This window comes from Nyctereutes procyonoides, unplaced genomic scaffold (assembly GCF_905146905.1).
Source record: "Nyctereutes procyonoides isolate TBG_1078 unplaced genomic scaffold, NYPRO_anot_genome, whole genome shotgun sequence".
In the NCBI taxonomy this organism is placed as follows: Eukaryota; Metazoa; Chordata; class Mammalia; order Carnivora; family Canidae; genus Nyctereutes; species Nyctereutes procyonoides.
Genome location: NW_026575045.1, coordinates 6,184,715 through 6,207,166, shown reverse-complemented (window position 1 = coordinate 6,207,166; position 22,452 = coordinate 6,184,715). Strand labels below are relative to the sequence as shown.

The 22,452-nt window shown below is 39.6% G+C and overlaps 1 protein-coding gene across 2 annotated transcripts in view; it reads left to right on the top strand.

Annotated features, from left to right (window-relative positions):
- The first annotated feature begins 2,985 nt into the window (after positions 1-2,985).
- Positions 2,986-22,452, top strand: part of NHSL1 (NHS like 1) — a 132,723-nt gene continuing 113,256 nt past the window's right edge. Inside the window, exon 1 of one of the 2 annotated variants that reach the window (XM_055324650.1) lies at positions 2,986-3,793. In XM_055324650.1, the coding sequence (XP_055180625.1) occupies positions 3,601-3,793 (193 nt within the window). In that variant the 5' untranslated portion in view covers positions 2,986-3,600. The remainder of the gene's footprint in view (positions 3,794-22,452) is intronic. The other variant, XM_055324652.1, reaches the window with a different exon arrangement.

Below are 22,452 nucleotides of genomic sequence, written 5' to 3'. Positions count from 1 at the left end.
CGGGCAAAGGGTGAGGGTGCTGGCCAGGAGGCAGCTGTGGCAAAGCCCTTGTATAAAGCTATGTCTTTTGTTCTATGTGTGCTTATCAACTCCCAGTAAACGTACAATTGAAGCAAGATTATTTATCTGATTCCTCTATGCCTGACATCCAGCAGGGGCGAGGTGGTAGGCAGGGAGCAGTTATTGGCACATATAATGACAACAGAAGTTTCAGTTTGACAGCCTGACAGTGAGAGAGGAGACAAAAAAAAAAAAAAAAAAAACCCACACACACGGTAAGGGATGCAGACAAAAATCTGTGCAGCAGGTCTGGTTCAAAAGTCTGATAAGAGTTGATAAGAGTGTATTCTATTGTAGATTTTCATGGGGAAAAATGTTGAATTAAGATGTTTTATTACACCAACAATTACATTTCAAGAAACAGGCTTTCTCCAAAAGGGATTTTTCCATGGCAGGTTTACTGTAAAGATTACTGTAAAGATTCGCAATTTTATACACGAAGTGCCCTGCACAAAGTAATTCTGACCCTGCTGCTGGGAGTGGTAGATTTATATGGCTCTGGGATCTGGATGATTAAGGTATATGTTTCATAGTTGCTAAATAAATATAGTTTGAATTAATGTAATAGCTTTTCAAGCAGCCCACTTATGATTTTCTAAGCTAATTGGAGCGCATACCTAGCATGGATACTGAAAATCTCAATGTTTCCTCCAAAGCTAATTTAAACCATTATGTTCTTCTATCTTGGCCATAGAGGAATTCTGATTCAGTGGTACTGGTAGTTAATTTATTTGATCTTCTTTTACATAAATGAAGATTTTCCTCATCAAGGGCCCATATCACAGAAGTGTGGAATAGCTAGTCAATAGAGAATTTGTTTTTGTGCAGACATATCCATAGGTCTCATGAATAATGGGAAATATATTAAGTTGGAAGTCCAGCATAAGTGTGTAACTTACTTTGAAGGAGAGTTGTGAGTCTAGTCCCTGAATGGACCAGTTAGCCTGCTTGGCTGCTTGGCAGCGGATGTTCCTCCACGCCCTGTCATGGGCTTGCTGTTGGCTGTGTGTAAGGATAGGAGGTACTGGACAAAAACACACTGCTTACCACTGACACCAATCCATCTATGCTATTGTGTATGCAGGTGTACACACTCCAAGGTGGGGTGGGCTGGAAAAGCATTCAACAGGACTTCCTGAATATAAAGAACAGCTTTATTTCAGAGCTTAGGTATTTCTAAATTAAAAATATAGCTGTAGGATGTAGACACCAGAGAGGGAACCAACGGTATTCTTTTTGGGGGAGGTCCATGGATCCTCAGAGAATGCATGTGCAGATGTCAGGGGTTACCATGAGCCTCTGAAATGGAAGGCAGCATTCAGGATGTTTTTATATTTTCTGGCACCATGTTCTTTGTTTTTTAACTTTTTACTTTATATTTTGAGATTCTCAAAAGTGTCTTTGACTCAGAAAGAAAATCTAAAAAAAAAAAAAGGATGTTAGGTGTTAGAACTTTTACAGGCACTGGTGCTTTGCATCATTATATGATTTTCGCCTTTATGGAAATGATCAAAGTAGAGGTATCATTCCAATTTAGTAGCTCAGAGTGCTTGGTGAGGTACTGCCCCAGTAAGTGGCAAAACTTTGAATCTGGTGGTGTCTGCCATGACCTGGTCCCATTACTGACTTCTCTATGTGATATTGGGTATGTCATATGCCTTCTCTGGGCCTGGATTTCTTCACCTGTGAATTGAGGGGTTTATACTACGTGAGCTCGTGAGGATCCTTAGCTTTAAGCTGAGCCCATATCTGTTTTCCCTAGACTACTTTAGCTTTGCCCTTAGTCCACAGGACCTGTTCTGTGTCATGGTTTCTGCGGTAACGTGAACTTCCATCCAGGGAACATTTCTCAACAGCTCTGTTTTTCTTCTACTACTGTCTGTCTTATAAGCTTTTAGAGCCTTTTTCTTAAAATCTCAGTGGATTGTGGTAGATGTATGATACAAAATCCCTCTTCTATAGTTTTTAATCAAAGTTTATTTTCTGTTACACCGTGTTAGTCTTAATGTTTGCTAAGTGCTGAGTACAGTGAGATGGACCCAGTTCTCTGCTTGTTGCTTATTAGCCTTACTCTGAATAACACTTTGGGGAGGGAATGCCTGACTCAAGTCTCTGTGATGGAAAGTTATGGGGACTTTTAACGCCCGCAGGATCCTGGAATTTTGTTGGCCTTGGGGGAAATGCAGCACCCAGTACATTCCAACATATGGCTCTAGATGTTTTGCATGTCATGATTAATGGTTTTATGAGTCTCGACGCTGGAGCCTGCAGCTAACATAGCTCTCAGATGATGGTTCTCCATGATAGGAAGGTCTTTCAAAGCTGAAGAGGAATGATCCATAGGGACTGCCAGTGGGGGAGGCAGTAGGTCCTCCGCCCCACCCCACACTCTGGCTGCTGGTGGAAGCAGCAGGTGCAAGACTGGCTGCATTTCACCTTTGTGGAGAGCCAGGAGTGAAGGAATAGCTGAGTCAGTTGAATTCTCTTCGGAAATACATTTTCTTAGATGACATCCCTCCATCAGTCAAGGAATGCTTGATGTCTATAAAACCATATGCTCTCTTAAACTCCCTTCTCAAAATCCTGCCTTCAGAAATGTGGTCTGATGATTAATAATCAAGTTCTTTTCTTTTCTTTTCTTTTCTTTTTCTTTTCTTCTTTTCTTTTTTTTTTTTTCTTTCTTTTTTCTTTTCTATTTAAATTTCCAGAAGTCTGTATTCTGCTCAGGCTTGTATTTCCCAGCTTTGCTGGAGTTCAGAAGTTTGAGCTGCCACCGAAGTATTGCCTGTGGAGAGGAGGCGGGGTTTTCTGCCTCCAATGGGGTGCCTTGGGTGTGGGGAAAGCCTATCGCCTTTCACTGGAGCGCTCACCCTGTAATCCAGGCAGGAGCCACGCAGCCTGTTTTATTGTTTGTGGCGTCCTGTGGATCCTGAGCGCTTCCCAGCCGGGAAAGAGGGCAAGTGGGCGCTTGATGATTCTGTGCTGTGCTACGACAAGGGAGCCGAGCTCTTTTGATTTTCCCCAAGTCACCTGTGTGGGTGAAGTTCAAACCGGCCCCCGGGTGTCACCGGACTTCTTTCTCCAGCCTGAGGAGTTGCTTCTGTTTGTCTGCAGCAGGCGGCTGTCCCTGCTGCTCTCTGCCCCAGCGAGTGGGGAAGGATGCCTGGGACAGGAGCAGGATTACAGTATGGGATGCCGGGCACACACCAAAGAGTCCGAGTGCTTTGGTTCTGTTCTTCTCCAAGTCCTGACAAGTGTTCCTGAAATGAACACCCTGCTTCATTTTTAAAATTATGCCAAACCAAGTGCCACAATGTGGCTAGGATAAATTTTTTTTTGTTTGTTTATTTCCTACCCCTCTCTCCTTTTCTTTGTAATTGGGTGACATAGAAGCAGTCTCTCTGCATCATGCTGTGCCTGACTCTCAACATTGAATAAGTGGGAAGGAGCAGGTTTGTTTAAAAGGACACGGAAGGATTGTAAAACCGAGCTTCTTGTTTGCTGGGCTGTCCTTCGTAGTCGATTTTGATGTGAAAGAAGATGAAAAAGGAAGGCTCGTTCAGACTCAAGTCAAATTCAGGGTCTCTCTCACGTGCTGTGAGTTGGATAAATTTCTCCTCCTTGTCCAGGCAGACAAAGAGGCTGTTTCGCAGTGATGGAGAGCTCTCGGTCTGTGGGCAGCAGGTGGAAGCAGATGATGAAAACTGGAATTACAGAACCCAGCCCAGAAAAGGTGACTTGATTTTTTTTTGTTGTTGTTTTTATTTAAACATTCTTAGAAGTTTGTGATGTAGAATTCGTTTTATATCACTGATTTCCCTTTGTGAGTTTTGGCCTCCTTAGGAGTTTTTTTGCTTTGTTTGTTTATTTTTGTGTTGGAATTGGGTGTCATTCATATGCTTACATGTCTAAAATAATAGTGCTCTTCAAACTAGATTCAGCTTGAGATTGTGTCCTTCTGACTAGGATAAGATAGCTGTTGTCCTCAGCCCTCCTTCTCCTCAGCAGATCCACACACGGAGGAGACTTGTGCAAAGTTCAGGGGTAAGCCATCCTCATAGAAGGAGTCTTCTTCTCTTACAACTTGCAGTTGGGACTTGGAGCTCTTTACGGAGACAGTACACTGAGAAGACTTTGGGAATCATGAATGGTCTCCTTGTGTCTCTCTTAAAGAAGATTGAGGAAGTCCACAGATACTTGAATTAAACAGGTGTTAGAATGACATCAAGGAAAAGGAACACGAAGGGCTTGCCCTTGATATTGTGGCCAAAAGGGAGTTTCTGGATTTCTTTCAAGTTCCTTTGCAGACCAGTGTTGGTCTCTGTTCTCAGAGTTTGTGTGTTTTGCCTTCCGCAGGGTAAAGAAAAATATCAATCCTGGTGGGAGAGAGGGAAATATTTCACTGATTCTTTAACACACACCCCTATTTTATATTTAGAATTTCTGGGTTCTTCATCTTAGAATGTTTACTGTACAGGCTGAACTATTAAACTCTAAAATGTGCCCCCCCCCATTTGGTGCTGTGGCAAAGCCCAGTAGGGGAGCGCTATTTAAGTATTACAAAGGCACCTAGTCCAGACATTCCGCGTGATTGTGTTTTCCCTGTTTATCACATTCTTCCTGTGCCAAAAAAGAAACCTCGCTGGAATCTTTCACAACCTGTTCTTTCCCTTCTTTTGGGAGACAAAACTGCCGAATCCCGACAGAATAAACTAAGTTAAATGCTGATGGGCACAGTGTTTCTATCCCGCTGACTGAGAATTTAACGCAGCTCCTGATGGATAATGTGTGTGAAACAATTCATTCTTCTCTATTACACTGGGGCACAAGAGGGACTGGTTAATGCTCTTAGGAGATGGCAATTGTTTTTATCTCAGGAAGGGTGTCAACAGTGGTCTGCTGGTCCTGAGCTTCAATATACAGGTTTTTAGTTTAGACGTGGTGTATAATTGCCATGCAGAAAAGAGGCATGGTGCTTTCTGGTTGGAGTTGTGCAGTTTAGTAAGTCCACGAACTCTGCTCTTCTAAATCAGGAATAAGCTGCGGTTTGAGTAAATGGGTGGGTTGTAATGTTTGAAGCAAAAATGTTTCAAGGGTGGATACAGTAGTGCTGTGGTCATCAGAGGGTGTAATTTTGATTCCCTTGGCCTTTGCCAAAGGTTGTTCTTTTATGATTGTTTGGTTTTAGATCAACCGCTGTCAGGTTTCTGTTAAAGACTAGATGCGTGAGTGTGTGGCTTTAGGATTTCCATCATAGATGCTCCATCAAAATTAACATTAAAGGGAAAGGCACTATGAATGTGCATGTGTTGGTTTTAGTTGGGAAATGAAGCAAATACTGTACACTTGACTTGTGAAAAATAATGAGGTTATTGTAGAGAAAAGGGGTGACTTGTAAAGGGAGGGACGACTTGTTTATGCAATACTACAAAAGATTGTGCCCTTTATCTCTTAATGTAATAGGGGATACAGTAGCCCCATGAAGAGAAATGGAGGCATAATACAGTGTGTAAATTTATATGGTTCTTAGAAATAATTGGCTGAGGGCAATATTACAATTTCTGACATAGGGAGCTAGAGGGGAAATCCTTAAAAAGCTGCCTGTACATCAAAATTTGTAGTATTTTATTCTGTTTTCACGTTTGACTTACTGAAGAAAATTGGTTTTCAGCTTTGACATACTGTCCCAGGGGCATGTCCTTGACAGTTGATCTTTATTTCCCATAGTTCTTCCCTTTGGAGAAATACAGGAGTGACATTTGTTTATGCTTCCAGATCAAAAGAGGATCAATCTTTTTTTTTATAATAAATTTATTTTTATTGGTGTTCAATTTACCAACGTACAGAATAACACCCAGTGCTCATCCCATCAAGTGCCCCCAAAGAGGATCAATCTTTCAGAAAAATGATGCAGGATTGGAGTTTTTTTTAAGAGTATCAAATAAGCTTAAACTCTAGCACGAATTATCAGTCAATGCTGAGAATGCCCAATGTTCATGTTAGGATTTGGTTGCAAATAAACGTGCATCAAAGACATATCATTCTGATGGGAAGCGCATAGCATCTTTCTCTTACTTCATATATGTCTGCCCAGACCATATATATTTGAGACCACACACTTTCCTTTCAGCCTGCTCCCCAACTCCCCTACCTTATAGTAACATTTTTTGATCTACACAGGTTTCTAAAAACCTGCTGTCCCACCTCCCCTCCCCCACACACATACACCACCACCAAGTAGTGAGAGATAGAGCCTACCTAACAAGACAGCCTTACTTTAGGGTTGTGTCCCGTGTCTTCCACACCCTCCATGGGATCTCTGGCTGCTGGGGTGTCCAGTTCTGCGGCCTTATGTCTTTCTTCCTTCCATCAACAGTTATTGCAAGCCCAGAGTGTTTGCTGGCTCCCTGTCCAATGTCACCCAGTCACAGTGCTTTGTACAGTTAGCCCACTGAGCCCTTACTATGCATGTGGACAGTATGTTGTATGCATGTTTGTTTTATAAAACAGTTCTTTCAAGTTTCATTTTGTAGTGAATTTCAAATTCTTTTTATAGTGACTCTCCATGCTGGATTGCTTCTTAGGACTAACAAAATAAAGTTTTTAAGTAGTTAACCTGTATGGGTATCTCCCAAGACACAAACCTATAGGTTTGCAGTTTAATGTTGTCACATATACTCAAGAAACTAAGGATAAAACTACAGTGCTTGAAAATTCTTTAGAGAATGCTTTTATAAGATTAGATGCTATTAATAGGCATCTTTCCAATTAGACTACTTTTCTTGAGCCTAAAAAGTAACTAGAAGATACATACCGGTATGTCCAAAGCAATTACAAATAGGTACCTGCATATTTTCTTCTGGTCCAGCACATGGCAAGTTTCAAAACTTCAAAACTATTGACGTTTGTACTCAGGAAGGTAAAAACGAATTAAGTAACAGCAGTTATCAGTTCTTACATTCGCAGTGGGATATGATCCATTTGAATGGCAGATGATGTTTTGACTTAATTAGCCATAAAAATCAAGGGTGTGAATCAGTATCCTCTTGAGTATAAATTTCTGTAATCATAAGCTGTTTTATTAGATGCCTATGTAGTAAAAAAGGTAGAAGTCAGTTGTAGGTGAGACAATATGTAGCTTTTCTTATGGAGTTGTGAGTGCATTTATTGAAGGAATTTTTAGTATACACCACAAAGAAATATAGCACACAGGCTATGAAGTCATGGAGTTCATACTTAAATGGAGAAGCAGATAAGACGTCTAAGGGAGAATCTAAGGAAAATGCAGGATAATTGTGAAAAGTGTACAATGGATGAACTTAGATGAGAAGGTCCAGATAAAGAAACTTTATCTTGAGCATTTTCATGTTTTGCATGGTCTTCTGGCTGTTAGCATTGATTTGCACAACACTTAATGAGCTCCTGCTTTGTTTCTAGCACTGGAAGGTTCTCAAGGGAAACTAATGACTAGTATTTACTCTGTGCTCCCCCATCCTGCTCACATACCCTTCTCCTGTCAAATAAAACCAAAAGAGGTGGAATAATAATGGGGTAGCCTCTCACTGAGCAGAGCATGTTTTGTTGTATCTCCAGTTCTGTTCAGCTGGGCAGAGGCATGATTGATGATACTGGTATTGGCAGGTCGGTGCAGAGACGGTAATTGACATGCAAAGCCTCAATTTAAACAATCCTTTCATTCTCCTCTTCAGGACTTCTATCATATGTGCTAATAAGGTTATCAAATTTGAATCTTTTGAATTTCAGTTCCTTTCCATCCCAGGAACTGCAAAAAATGACCAGAGAATGGCTTTACTAGGCATTAAGGGTAATGAATAATCCATACACTAGATAATCAATTGTTGAGTGTGGGGAGTTGGCTGTATTTAAAGTAATTTCATCCCAATATCCTCCTAGTAAAATAGTTGCAGAAAACAGGAATCTTGTGCATAATTAGATTAGCAATGATTTCGGATACTACAACAGAGAAAAATGGCATGAAAGACCAAAAGGAGCAAGGTCGAAATCCTGTTTCCTTGTAAATAGCTGTGATTTATTTTTGATCATAAAATCTTTAAAATTATGGGATTTAAGATCATTTTCTTCTTGGCATTAAAGAAACCTAAAAAATACTGGCAAACATTGCTAAGGTAGCCCCCTCAATTTGAGAGTAAAACTAGATAAAAAAGCAATATTTATTCTGAGGGTCACCATGTACACTGGAAAAAGAGCTAAATGGAGTTTATCTTGAGGACTTAATAAAGAGATGAGAAGAATATTCTCGGTGTAGTGAATGTAATGTTTTCCTTCTTACTTTCTACTGAAGCTGACATTCTGTGAAAGAGATAAACAGTGAGTGCCACTTAATATTTCATCTGGTTCATTGAAACTGCCCTTTAGTGACCTTTGATTATTTTTTTCTTTCGAAGATGGGGATCTGTTGTTTCACTGCCTTGTTTTACTGCAAAAATGATCTTATTTGTTATTAAATTGATGAAGTTCTGTTGCAATGATGTTTTTATCTAATACCCTTCCTTTACTTAAGTTGTCTTAAATGTTGTGGATTTATTTTGAGAATTAGATACTTATTTAGATGCTAAAAATAGAGTATTAAAAGAAGGAACTTACTGTCAGATGATTCATTTGGAAGTTAGTAACCTATATTCTTCATGGGAATGTCATTACTCAGTTTTGAAAACTTTTTTGAAATTGTTCTTTTCAAACAGTTGTTTTAGAAATGATTTCAAAAGACCCTGCATATCAGTTAGGGTTAATTTTATAAGTCTCTTGCAGTTGTTGTAGAATATATTTATATTTCTATGTAATTTCAAGGGTTTTTCATTTAACCATAATATTTTCTATCAAAGTTTTAAATAAAGGCGTGTTGTTTTTTTTTAATGACACTATTTCCTATGAAATACTTGAGTAAACTCCAGTCTTACCAGGTTTATCTCCTCCAGGTCTATTGTGTCTGCACCCTCTTGTCCATCCAAACTATAGTTCAGGCCTTTCTCTGTTCCTAGCTGGCCTCTTGAGGGGCCTTCTGAGTGTCTTAGACTCTTTCTTGTTATCTTCACTCTTGTCTTCCTTTGAGCCATCCTTGAGGCTATACTGTAATCAGAGTAATCTTCCTCAAACCCAAATAGAATTGGGTGACTCTTGTGTTGCTCCCCACTGCCTACAAAATGAAGCCGATCTCACATATAGTAACATGGACCTTGCACCTTCTGACCCGCCCCATCCCCTACCCTTTTTAATTCCCCAAGTAGCAAATGGATGCACTGCTCTTTTACCTGCCATGGGGTATCTCCAAGCATGTGTCACCATGCTTCAGTCCCCCACCTCTGCCTGCTGACTTTTTGCTGGACCTTTTCTACTTTCTTTAGAACTCTGTGCTCTCCTAAGGGCAGACTGATGACTCCTTTCTCTCTGTTATTTCTCCACCTTCTACAGACCTTGGTAATTCTATATTTATTAGACACTGGGTAATACTTATATTTTATGTGTCTGTGTCTTTAGCTGGACTGTGAACTTTTTTAGGACAGAGACCAAGTCTTACTTATGTTTTATTTCCCAAGCCTAAGTGCTCAATAAGTGGTTATTGACTGGGTGGACAGAACTCACCTGGGACATTGTTAATAGTGCTGTTTGTAGAGGCCACCGTGCCAAACAGGGGTGGGGTACCAGTGGCTCTGTGTGCTTGCTTTGTCCAATGTACTGATGAATGTCACCTTGCAAGTGCTCCCAACCCTGAAGTTTTTTGAGCATAGCAAAAGAGAGCCTTACATTGTTGGAACTAATTTTAGTGGCAGTCTGCTGTTTTTTTGTTACTCACTTAAACTGTGTGTGGATCAAATGCTTTGTAGAAAGGTTTGATCATAACTGCTTGGACCATTAAGGAAGTTGGTTTAGTGAACAGAGGTGAGGTATGAGATGGGATGATGCCATGTCTGATAAGGCGAGGCAGCAGGGCACTCTTGCAGTCTTCTTTACTTGTTTTCCCCGCTTCCACCCTTCCTCTCCCCGCCTCCAGCCTCCCTTCACCCCAGGTAAGGCTAATCTTGCCAGACGAGCCTCAGTGATCTTGCAAAACATCAAATATAAGTCATGTTATGTAACTTCATTGCTTAAAGCTCTTAGGTAGCTTTCCTTCTCTGGCAGCTTGGTAACTAGTCTTTATGATGTGCTGTATGGCTCTGCACCATCTGCTTCCCAGTTGCATCACCTGTGCTTTCCCCTCACTGTCCTCTAAGTCACAATAGGCCTCTTGCTGTTTGGAACATGCCCTGCAACTTGACCTTCCTCCCCACCCAGAGTCCTAGCTATGCACATTGCTCCCACCCTTTCCTTTTTCAACTCTTTGCTCAAAAGTTATCTGAGTGACCCTGTGTCACCTCTGACCTCATCCTAACCTTTCTATCTCCATCTTTGTTTTTCTTCAAAGCACTTACCACCATCTAATATCGGTATACTTTATGTACATTTGACCTTGAACAAGATAAGGGTGAGGGATGCTGAACTCTGTGTAGTCAAAAATCCTCGTAGAACTGTTGACTCCCCAAAAACTTAGCTACTAATAATAGCCTACTTTTGACCATAAACCTTACCTCTAACGTAGAGTTTATTAAACGTACTGTATGTATTACATACTGTATTCTTACAGTAAAGTAAGTGAGAGAAAAAGTCATGAGGAAGAGAAAATACATTTATAGTTCTGTACTGTATTTATTGAAAAAAAAATCCACATATAAATGGACCTGCAGAATTCAAACTCCTGTTGCTCAAGGGTCAACTGTGTTTATTTTCAGTACTGTCTATATCCTAAAACTAGAATTTAACCTCTAGTACAGGAGAGATTCTTTTTTTGTTTGTTTGTTTGTTTTGGTAACCAGTGTTTTCCCAAGCCTGGCACACAGCAGGTGTTCAATAAATTTTAGTTTAAAGGAGAGAATGAATGATACAAGGTCAGGAAATCTGGATGTTTTGCTTCTGTCACTTGCTAATGTGACCTGGAGCAAATCACATCATCTGTTTTTTTTTTTTTAAAGATTTCATTTATTTATTCATGAGAGACACAGTGAGAGAGGCAGAGACATAGGCAGAGGGAGAAGCAGGCTCCATGCAGGGGATTCGATGTGGGACTCGATCCCAGGACCCCAGGATCACGCCCTGAGCTGAAGGCAGACGCTCAACCGCTCAACCGCTGAGCCACCCAGGTGCCCCATCACATCATCTGTTTAAACTCTAGCTTTCATTTCGATAAAATGGGATAATACCTATTGTACGTATGGGTAGTAGGTGCAGCTTTATTCAATAAATGAGTGTATGTTTTATAGATACTCTATCAGCTTTCCAACTGGATCTGGTTGTATTTAATGGTACTGTCTGAGGGGTTGGCAATTTTTTCACTACTGATAGCCAATCAACTCAAAAGATGTCTTTATCCTAGTTATAGAATATACTATTCTACTGAATTTTCAGTGTAGAAATAAGTGCTTTTAGAATACTTGTATAACCTAGACAACCCTACTGGAAGCTGCCACCTCCTATACATAATCCTTCAAGCAATATATACCACAGTTTTTTTTTTTTTTTAATTTATGATAGTTACACAGAGAGAGAGAGAGAGGAGGAGAGCAGAGACACAGGCAGAGGGAGAAGCAGGCTCCATGCACCGGGAACCCGATGTGGGATTCGATCCCGGGTCTCCAGGATCGCGCCCTGGGCCAAAGGCAGGCGCCAAACCGCTGCGCCACCCAGGGATCCCTATACCACAGTTTTTATGTAAAATCCTGAAATGGTTAAAATACTAAATCGAAAATTGTGTCTAAAAAAAAAAAAAGAAAGAAAATTGTGTCTAAATCAGTCCAACTACTCATAAATATTAATAATAGCTAACATGTAATGAGGCTTTGCCATGGCTAGACACTATTAATACATTATGTGCATGAGCTCATTTAATAAATATTGTCTGGATACTGTAAGTATTCAATAAAAATAATAGTTTGATAAATGAGGAAGAGTCATTAGGGAGAAATGAAAACCAGGCGGAGAAACTTAGATGTGGTGAGACTGGGAAACAAGTGTATGTCTTCAGAAAGAGAAAAGACATTGAAAAAGCACTTGAGCATCTTGAGGTCTTGGACAGAGTATCTTCCAGTTCAAGGGCACGTGTTCTGCTTTGAGATTCTTTGGGCATGTGCTTCATACTTCACCTGAATTTGAAGCTCTTTGAACTCTAGTTTGTCTTATCCAGTGTGGTAGTAAGTAGGTATTTCTTGCGTGAACACGTGGTCAAGGCAGTGTTCAGGGGAGACTGCTTGGTTATGGCACACAGAATGGATTGGAGTGTAGGAACTAGGATCTGGACTGAAGCCTGGTCACCGAGGGGCTGTAGAGGCTGAGAAGCTACACAGTGCTGGTTGAAGTGATTATATAGGCACATGAGGAAAAGCAGTTATGGAGCTACAGATTTTCACGTGAGGCTTTCTTTATCAAGGGAAGTTGTGGGACTTAATAGTTAACTTGTTTGTATCACACAGCATCTATGGTTTTCATAGGCATGGTTATATGTTTTCTTGCTTTATGAAATGCAGTAGTCTTCATATTGTATTTCTAACCTTCCTAATGACAGGTGGTATTTATGGTGACCACTGTCTTAGTAAATGTGATTGGAAAACTTACATGAAATCAGCATACATATTGTTCATATACAGAACTTTACATGATGTGGGGCTTAGGGGGTGGTGCAGAAGCTGGTTGCAGTGATGTCTCTGTGGTCTGGTCCTCTTCAGCCCTAGTGAACCTCTCTGTACTACTGAATTTGGCACCACAGATTGTTCTCCGTCATTTATGGCTGTCATTCAATGACTGGCTAGTTATCAGAGACATTAAACCAGCATTTATTTACTTAGTTCTTGCCAGAACCCATCACCATGCTGGATGCATAACATTTTGGTTGTTTAAATATGTATGGTCCAGGGTGGGCACTTGCTTATCAGGTGTCTGAGACAGTCTCCCTGCGGAGATTTGTTAGTTGGAGTTCCCAGCTAGTGCTGTTCCCCTCCCTGCCCCCCAACACCCCCCCACACACACACACTTCCTGGCCAATACACCCTTTACTAGACTCATTCTCAGGATTTGGGGTTGTCTTATGGATTCTTGTGTTTTGAGAGCTCCTATTGCTTGGTAGACTTGATATAGAGCAACGCCTTGAAAAAAGCCACATAGATGAGTAAGACTGTCTCAGATTCAAGGAGAAAATGGCTTGAATTGTGAGTAACCTGGAGTGACCCTGCACACAGGCTTTCCCTAGAGCAGGCACTCATTAAGGCTGGAGGAACAAAGAGTGACTCCACGTTGCCATTTTCATGCCCTACTACTTTTGAAAAAGTGTGTTAGGGGCTGTAATGAGTGGAACATAATGGGAGAAGGTAACAGGAGATTGGGAGAGGGAAGGAGATGGGATAGGTTATAAGGAGAGAAAAGCTAATGAGTCTCCACATTTATCCATGCTGCCTTCCCTGTGCTGACAGTTTTCTGATCCCATCTTCTAAGTCAGTAATGATAGTCTACTGGGACTTGGTCAAGTTTCTGAATATGCTGTTTGCACAACCAGTTGTACATTTGCAGTATTTTGGGGTTGTTTGTTTTTGAGACATAGCTTAACAAAGTTTTTATGTATGGTTGAAAAGGTGTGGAACAAGGATAAAGGCTAGTCTGTTCACTGGTTAAAATAATTTTAGTGGCATCTGTAAATTATCTGATTGGATTCAATATATGTTTATCCTTCTCTAAGAAAAACCTCATTTATAAGTAAAAGCCACCAGCCGTTGAGATTTCAATAAATTGTATCCTTGATTTTTGTCTTTTCAGTAAACTTTAAAAGAGAGTGAGAATAAATAAATTTTATTGTTGGTACAGTTCCCTTGCTCCTATTTCTGAAAGTTCTCTTTTACTTTGTAACTGGAAACGCCTTAGCTAAAGTAGAAACTGGGTGTCGGGTGTTTCTGGATTACATTTTGAGATAAACCAGAATTCTTACCTGAACACAGGTGTGTACTGCTTCAGTGTTGATTGGTTGGTGATCCTTTTACAAAGCATACAAAAGACAATTTGTGAGTTTACCTTGGTGGGTGGTTGTGGCGGGTGTTGGCTTGGTTGCTGTGGTCATCTTGACCAGTAGTTATTTATTTACATAATTTTTTCACCAACAGAAGGTACATAGAGTGCTTTGGCTTCCGGAAAAAGAACTTTGATTTTTACCTTAAAGTAATTTTATTTCAGAGTTAGTCAACATATTCCTACAAAAAAATCTTTTAATTACTTTTCTTCTTTACTAGCTCTATCCAATTTTTTGTCCTTAAGTAGGAATGCCTAAATGTTATTCTTTCCTAAGGATCCATCTTCTGTTTAATTTGTAAGCCATTTTTGAGACACCTTGTTGCATTTGGGGCATTCTTGTGTGCCACGATGTTTTCTGAAGCTGGCAAGGTTAGGATTTTTCTCCATCAACATTCCTTCAGATCATCAGACCTTGATTATATCCCACACACTGGGGTATGTGTTAGTTTGTCCACTTGATCCGTGTGCTTGTGTCATTGTAACCACAGAAACGTTCTGTAGCTGATTTGATTTGATTTATTTAAACAAATTTTTAAAATTTATTTCAGAAAGAGAACGCACACGCAAGAGATCATGAACACACACGAGTGCAAGCATGAGTGGGGGAGGGGCAGAGGGAGAAGCAGACTCTCTGGGATCATGACCTGAGCCACCCAGGCTGATTTTTAGAAATCTTGAAGGTCGTATATCAACTCCCAACTAATAAAGATTGGAACAAAAAATCCAATTAGCTAAATTTCCTCTAATTTTTGAGCAAGTTGAGCTAGATTTTTCTATAACAAATGCTTGTTTGGGATGGAATAAAGAATGTTATACAGTAGAACTATAGTGTGAATGTCTTGAGCTTTTCAGTGCCAGAAAAGATTAATTATAGTTGAAAGTCAGTGGCTTTGAAAAGTTCTGCCTGTGCCTAGAGTAATAAGTACACTTTAGATTGGTTTGCAGTCCACATATTGCATATACAGTTGACCCTTGAACAACATGGGTTTGAATTGCGTGGGCCTGCTTTTATGTGGACTTTTTGCTGACCAATAACAGTATGGTACTGTGAATGATTTTCTCTTCCTTATTTTTTTTAAATAATGTTTTCTTTTCTCTAGCTTACTTTAAGAATACAGCATATAATACATATAACATACAAAATATGTATTAATCAACTTTATGTAATCAATAAGGTTTCCAGTCAATGGTAGGCTACTTAGTAGTTAAGTTATTGGGGAGTTCAAAAGTTATACAAAGATTTTCAACTGTGCAGGGTTGGGGGAAAAGGGAGGAGGAGTTGGTGTGTCTAATCCCATGTTGTTTAAGGGTCAACTGAACACACACACACGTACACGTACACATAAAATGAAGCAAAAGTTTTGTGAAGCTACTTCATTATTGCCTGACTCCATGTGATACTATCTTCTGTTTTATTCTAATTTATTAGGCAGAAAAATGTCAGTCCTGACCTACTGAAGTGATGACTCCCTTATTAGATCACACCTACATTCAGCAGACTTCACTTCTTTTGGCAGATTCTTTTTTTTTTTTTTTATAAATTAATTTTTATTGGTGTTCAATTTACCAACATACAGAATAACACCCAGTGCTCATCCCGTCAAGTGTCCCCCTCCGTGCCCGTCACCCATTCACCCCCACCCCCCGCCCTCCTCCCCTTCCACCACCCCTAGTTCATTTCCCAGAGTTAGAAGTCTTTATGTTCTGTGTCCCTTTCTGATATCTCCCACACATTTCTTCTCCCTTCCCTTATATTCCCCTTCACTATTATTCATATTCCCCAAATGAGTGAGAACATACACTGTTTGTCCTTCTCCGATTGACTTACTTCACTCAGCATAATACCCTCCAGTTCCTTTTGGCAGATTCTTAATATGCTCGTGTACCAGGTCACTTTTTCACAATGTTTCGAAGTTACAAACTATGATGAAGTTCCTCTGAATTAGTCCATCATTATATCAGTGTTGTAGAAAGGTCTGGCGTATCTGAAGTGTCTCTAGATGCAGTGTGGATTTGTGGTACATCTCAGAAATCATCTGCTGTGATCTTATGATCATGAGCTTGTAAGCATTCACTGCAGTAAGTCCTCTTCTAGGGTGACCTCTGCGCCCCTCGCCCATGACCATGTCAGTGAATATGGGTAAATGCTTTAAAGTTAGGCAGGATTTAGTGATTTCCGGTGTAAACCTTGTTGCCTGATGGAGCACAGTGTCACAGAGCCTCCCCTCGGCAGATTATGTGCACCTGCTAACTGGCCCAAGGGAAAGCTCATGGATAGCAATGTCTGAATAATTTCTGCCTTTTTCTGGAGATTTCTTTGTCATTATGCTTACTGGCCTACTGTCTGTCCTCCTTAGAGGAAAAGCCGTTGAGAAGTTGAGGCTATTTAACTTCACTTTTGAGTTGTTGGACTCTAGCCTATATCTGTCATTCTATGTCTGAATTGGAGGAAAAGCTGCATTTTCTTTGAAACATAAGGTTACTGTAAAAAACTGGTAATTGGTTAGAGATACTTTTCTAAATTGTGATCATATGGCCTACACATTAGCTTATATAAAATGTTAGAGGAACATGCCTTTTATTTGTTTGTGTTTTCATATAACAGATGCTTGCCTCATTCATCTTTCAGAATTTTAAAACAATTAAAAATATGGGGATCCCTGGGTGCCCCAGTGGTTTAGCACCTGCCTTCGGCCTAGGGCGTGATCCTGGAGTACCACATCAGGATCCCTGCATGGAGCCTGCTTCTCCCTCTGCCTGTGTCTCTGCCTCTCTCTCTCTCTCTCTCTCTCTCTCTCTCTGACTGTCATGAATAGATAAATAAAATCTTAAAAAAAATTAAAAAATATATTTTTATGAACATCGTTCTAAGGTATACTATGCAGATGGAGTCTGTTTGCAGGTTATGGTTTACACAGTATTCACACAGCTATGGCCTTATTCCATTGTTATGATAGTCCTGTGAGTGGGTAGAACAGGTGGCGTTATCCCCTTTTGTGGTAGGAAAGCAGTCCCTAAGTGACTTACCTGAAGCCATATAGATAATAATGGTATAGATTGGATTTGAGTCCACTTCTTGTGACTTGGTCCCACCATGACACCATGCATGACAGATGTCCAATCCTCAGCACAGTTGAACCTTGTTTTGATGCTTTAGTGTCATTATGAATAGTCACTAAACCTGTAAGAACCTAGCGACTCCCTGGTGGCCGTTGAGATTTGCAAGGATCTTTGCTTTGGCATGAAGTGGGTCTCCACTGTCTGCTGCCTGTGCCACTTTTGCTGTAAGACTGTCAGCTCTCTTTCTCCATGTAGTCATGCGTGCTTTTTGTCCTTCCCACGGTCTGATTTGGTATTTCCAATTTGTTACCTTGGGTGGAGGGTCTGGGCAATCCAGTTTATTGCTATGGTATTGGTCAAAAGATTATAATAAGATCCTGATCCATAATCCCCTGAGTGATGCTCTCTGGTCAGAGATCATTTTGGCTTCTTAATTCTTGGCCGTATCCTGAGTGGTTGAGTTTGTCAGAAAAGTGATCTCTTGATAAGTAGGACATATCTGTAGGATGATATAAATATGGGTTTTTTTTTACATGTTTATCTTCTGTTGGCTTTTCTTCTTAGTACAGTTGAATAAAGCCCATTGTTTGCATTAATGTTATGAAATTGTGACTATATTTGGGCATGTCAGTTCTTTTTTGTAAACGTTAGATTTTAAACACTTCTGTAAAATCACCCTAAGTTTTCAAGTAGGATTTCTGCATTGTTTGACATAATAAGCAAGTGCAGCTTTGCTGCTTTTAAGCTGGGTTTCAGCATTAACCACTTTCTCTAATAATATTCTATGTTCTCCCTCTCTTTCCCCTCCCCTCTCTCCATCCTAACTGATTTTTGGACACCAAATATATTTTCTTGTTTTGCATATAGTTGGAATTGCCTCCCCCTGTATTCAATCTCATATCTTCATGTCATCTGCTTCAAAAAGTAACAAAAGAAAAAGAAAAAAAAAGGTGATGAGAGCATATTTTCATGACTGAAACCAATTCTCCACTGAATATTTTTAGTCAAAAACTATAAATGCATTTGATCCACATTAACACAAATGGGAGCTGTAGAAAATGTGACTGAAAAAGCTGATTTAACTCTCTGTCTTTTCTGTGAATTTCTTAATAAACCACTACTATCCCAATGCTCAGAATTAACATGATCTTTTAATAGTCTATTTGAAATGCTATAATCCCCATTTTGCATCTTAGGCCCATAGTAGTAGCTCAGTGAATACTTAGATTTATACACAGGAAAGCTCCAAAAATGTTGGGATGCAATTTTGAATAAGTCGAAAGTAGAGTCAAAAAAATGTTTTTTTTTTTTTCTTCCTGCAACTCGAAATGAAGCTGAGAAAAAAGCAACAATTTTAAAAAGCACTGTTATCCTTTCTCACATTCTCCAAACAGTAAAGCATTAACAAAAGATGCTCACTCCCGATGTCAAAAGCTTTTGATACCCAATATAGTTTATTCCACATTTTGGCTGTAAAGTCTCAGAGATAATTGTAAAGATGTCTTTCTTTTTCAGATAGAGGGAAAATTCAAATAAGTCTGTTTGGTGTAGATCTGATTTGGAAAGCCAACTTTAGCAGTTATTTAGAAGTAGTGACCACATGTTTTCTTCTCTTAGTGTCATTTAAGAGAATTTTTAGTAAGTACTCTTATATAGTTTCTAAATTGGAGCTGTGAAGGGTTCCAAGCACTTACCTTAACAACACAAGACTAAGCTGTTTGGGCTGGGAGGAAGCTCAGAGAGGACTCAGTCTGCTCCCTTGTTGGACAGGAATGAAGCGAGGATCCAAGTAGTTTGATTAACACCTTAAAGCAGACAGTAGCCCAGTTACTTTGTGTCCTCATTTTCCTTTCTCTTCTCTTCAGTGGTTTTGAGGTTTTGTTCCTTTCCATTCGTTTCTTTAATTTTGACATTCCTGATGGCTCTGTGAAGGTCAAGGGACAGATTCCTTCACTGACCTTACAGAGCAGGTTTGGGAAGCCTTTCATCCATTCTGCAGCACACGGAAAGTTTTCTTAAATAGATGTGCACAAGATCAGGAACTTATTAAGGATGGCAAAGGCAGAAGAAGGACAACATCACCTTGAAAACAGGCTCCTGGTGTCATTTTTATTCCCTCACAAAAGTAGAATTCATTTAGCTTTCAAAGAATTGAAGCAAAAACCTCAAACTAAACTCAGTGCTCCCCCCCCCCAAAAAAAAAAAACACAAAAAAAACAAACAGAAAACCCAAAGGGCCCTGGCTGCTGCCTTCCTTTTGTATGAACTGAAGTCTTTAGAGACAAATAACTTAATAGAACTGTTATATGTACATCTGCCTCAAAACACGTGCATTTTAAAACTTTAAGCGCAGTATTCTATTTTTGACATAAAACTTTTTTCCTCTTGAGGGGCTGTAGGTTTATGGTCGTTAATAGCTGAGTTTGCAGAGATGCATTAAATAAAGATAGAACACAAAGTAAATGCCAGCCATGACATCGACAGAATCGTAGGTGACTTCTCCTAGTACCTACCTTTACTGATGTCACCCAAAGAAGGGAGAGGGAGAGAGAGAGAGAGAGAAAAACACCCAGAGAGGGCATAAAAGAGGAAAAGAGGAAGAGGTAAAACAAAAATAAAAAAGGAAAAGGTTTGCTCTGTTTAACATGATGAAAGAGGAGGACAGAAAAGAGCTGTCTCTGCGGTTTGCTGTGTTCTTTGTGGATCTTGTAACTCTGTGATTATCATGCACCATGGCAAGACGCCATGCTCACATTGGTCTGCCAATTGGAAGAGTCATTTTCTTGCTTATTTTTAAACTCCTAAGGACAGGGAAAAAGACGGAGGGAGCCTGAATGGTGTGGTTTCCTCAAACCATTATTGTTGTAAATCCTATGGGTCCTGAAATAACTGGCTATTCCAGAAGTTTCAAACTGCCCTGCTGCTCCAAAGACTTGGCACTCGAATGGGAAATGATTAGCTCCTTCCTTTAAGCCTTGTCACCAGTTTAAGTGGGTCACAAGTTGGAGAATGTGAGTGCAGAAATAAACTACCTTTTTATGGAAATCCTCTAGTTCTTTGAATTTTTCAGATACATAGTTGGGTATAAAATACAGTGTTTGAAATGTATAAGTCTTAAGTAGCTTAGTTATTAAAGTATTCAGTTGTCTGTGCAGAAATTATCAGGAGGGCATCTTGGTACAGCTTCCTTTTAATTTTTATCTTTTTGCTTGATGATTAAAGATAGTAACAGTGCAATTACTGTCTGGTTATGGGCTTATGTTTTCTTAACAAGTAAATTGTGGCAGAACTTGTATTTCTTTTGGTTGACTGGTACATGATCTTGAGTAATTCTGATTTGTAGATTGACTTCTCTTTAGAATGATTTAGGAGGGTAATTTTGTGGGCGGAAGAGATGCACCTGTTTCTGAGGCTGAAGGTTGGTTATTGTTTTAACTTCCTCAAATTACTCAGATGCTCAGGGGAAAATGATACAAATGACCTCTTTATTTTAGGTTGGCTTTTTTTTTTTTTTTTTTTTTAGGGAGGTTGCCATTGATATGTTTATTTTGGGAGTTGCACGTTGATGAAATATACAGAATGAAAGGATATGAGGTTATTGTTATGTGCTTTAAACTTAGACTCTCCAAATATACATGTATTAGGCATATTGACAGTGGCAGTGTTAAGAAAATGACATTTAGACTCTAGGGGTTTTATCTTTCTTCTGTAATACGTTTCATTATAAGTTCACTAGGGAAGGGGGTTTGGGGTCATTATTATGATATCTTTTGGTGTCCTCCCTCCAGCTGGACACACTGACTTCGACATTCTTGTATGGATACTTTCAAAAACATTTTTTTTTCTTTTCCACTTCTGTGATCTTTCAAACATTTAGTTAGGCTGAATGAGAATAGGAAAAACTGCTTTCTAAGTTTGTTGGAGAACTTGCCTTGAGAGAGAATGGTAGTTGTGTTTGTGGGTTTGAAAATGAGGACTCCTTAGACTCTTAGCCTTTTTTTATATGGTGTATTTTTAAAAATTGAGACATAATTTACATATAACATTATATTAGTTTGAGGTGTACAATATAATGATTTGATATTTGTACATATTGTGAGAGGCTGTTAAAGAAAGGATGATTTGGGGATCCCTGGGTGGCGCGGCGGTTTAGCGCCTGCCTTTGGCCCAGGGCGCGATCCTGGAGACCCGGGATCGAGTCCCACGTCGGGCTCCCGGTGCATGGAGCCTGCTTCTCCCTCTGCCTGTGTCTCTGCCTCTCTCTCTCTCTGTGACTATCATAAATAAATAAAAAAAATTAAAAAAAAAAAAGAAAGGATGATTTATAAAAATTATAAATTAATTAATATCATTTAACTATTAATGATCAGTAATTATTATTTAAGAAGGAATTTCAGTATAGTTACATGTAGGGAAAGTAGTATCTATTTAATTTGAAGGACTATGTTAAATATTTTTATGATGTCTCATAGCAGTCATTATACTATTGGATATATATCTCATCCAGGTTTTATACACTTTCCACTATTTTGCTTTTGGATGAAATATTAACATGATAATAATTTGGTTTATGCTACAAACATCAATCATTTGTTTTGTTTCAGGTATCCCACAGAGCATTGGAGGTTAAGTAAGAATGAGCAAGTCCCTGCTTTGAGGTCTTCTCATTGTCAGTGGGCAGACAGAATTGAGATACTATGATGACTTTATAGAAAAAGTGCCATGGTGACTTAGTGCAAGGAGAGATTGATTGAGAGGAGCATGGTCCAGGAAGGCTTAAGAGAAGTAAAAACAGGCTGTGGGAGTGAGGGCTGCATTTCAGATAAAGGAAATGATGGCTTACTCAAAGATGGTGGAGATATAAGACCATACAGAATATGGTACAAGGCCTGCTGATAGGGCCCCTGAAGGGGGAAATGGCCAGAAATTTTTGGGAAAAGATTTGAGTCCCAAGTGTCAGGTGAGCCTTTATTGCTAGATGAGGAATTTGGGGTTTTTTCTACCTTGTGTTTTTTACATAAGTGGAAACGTCATGATGATGATGATGATGTTATTTTCCTAAAGGAGCGACTAGAACAATTGGAGCTCTTTGGAAAGATGTAGTAAGAATGAAAGGAGATTAAGTGGTCAGATTTAGAAAGAAAAAATAAACTACTATAAAGGTATCAAGGAGTGTGATATCTTGGAGAAACATCTCAGCCACTGGTGGTA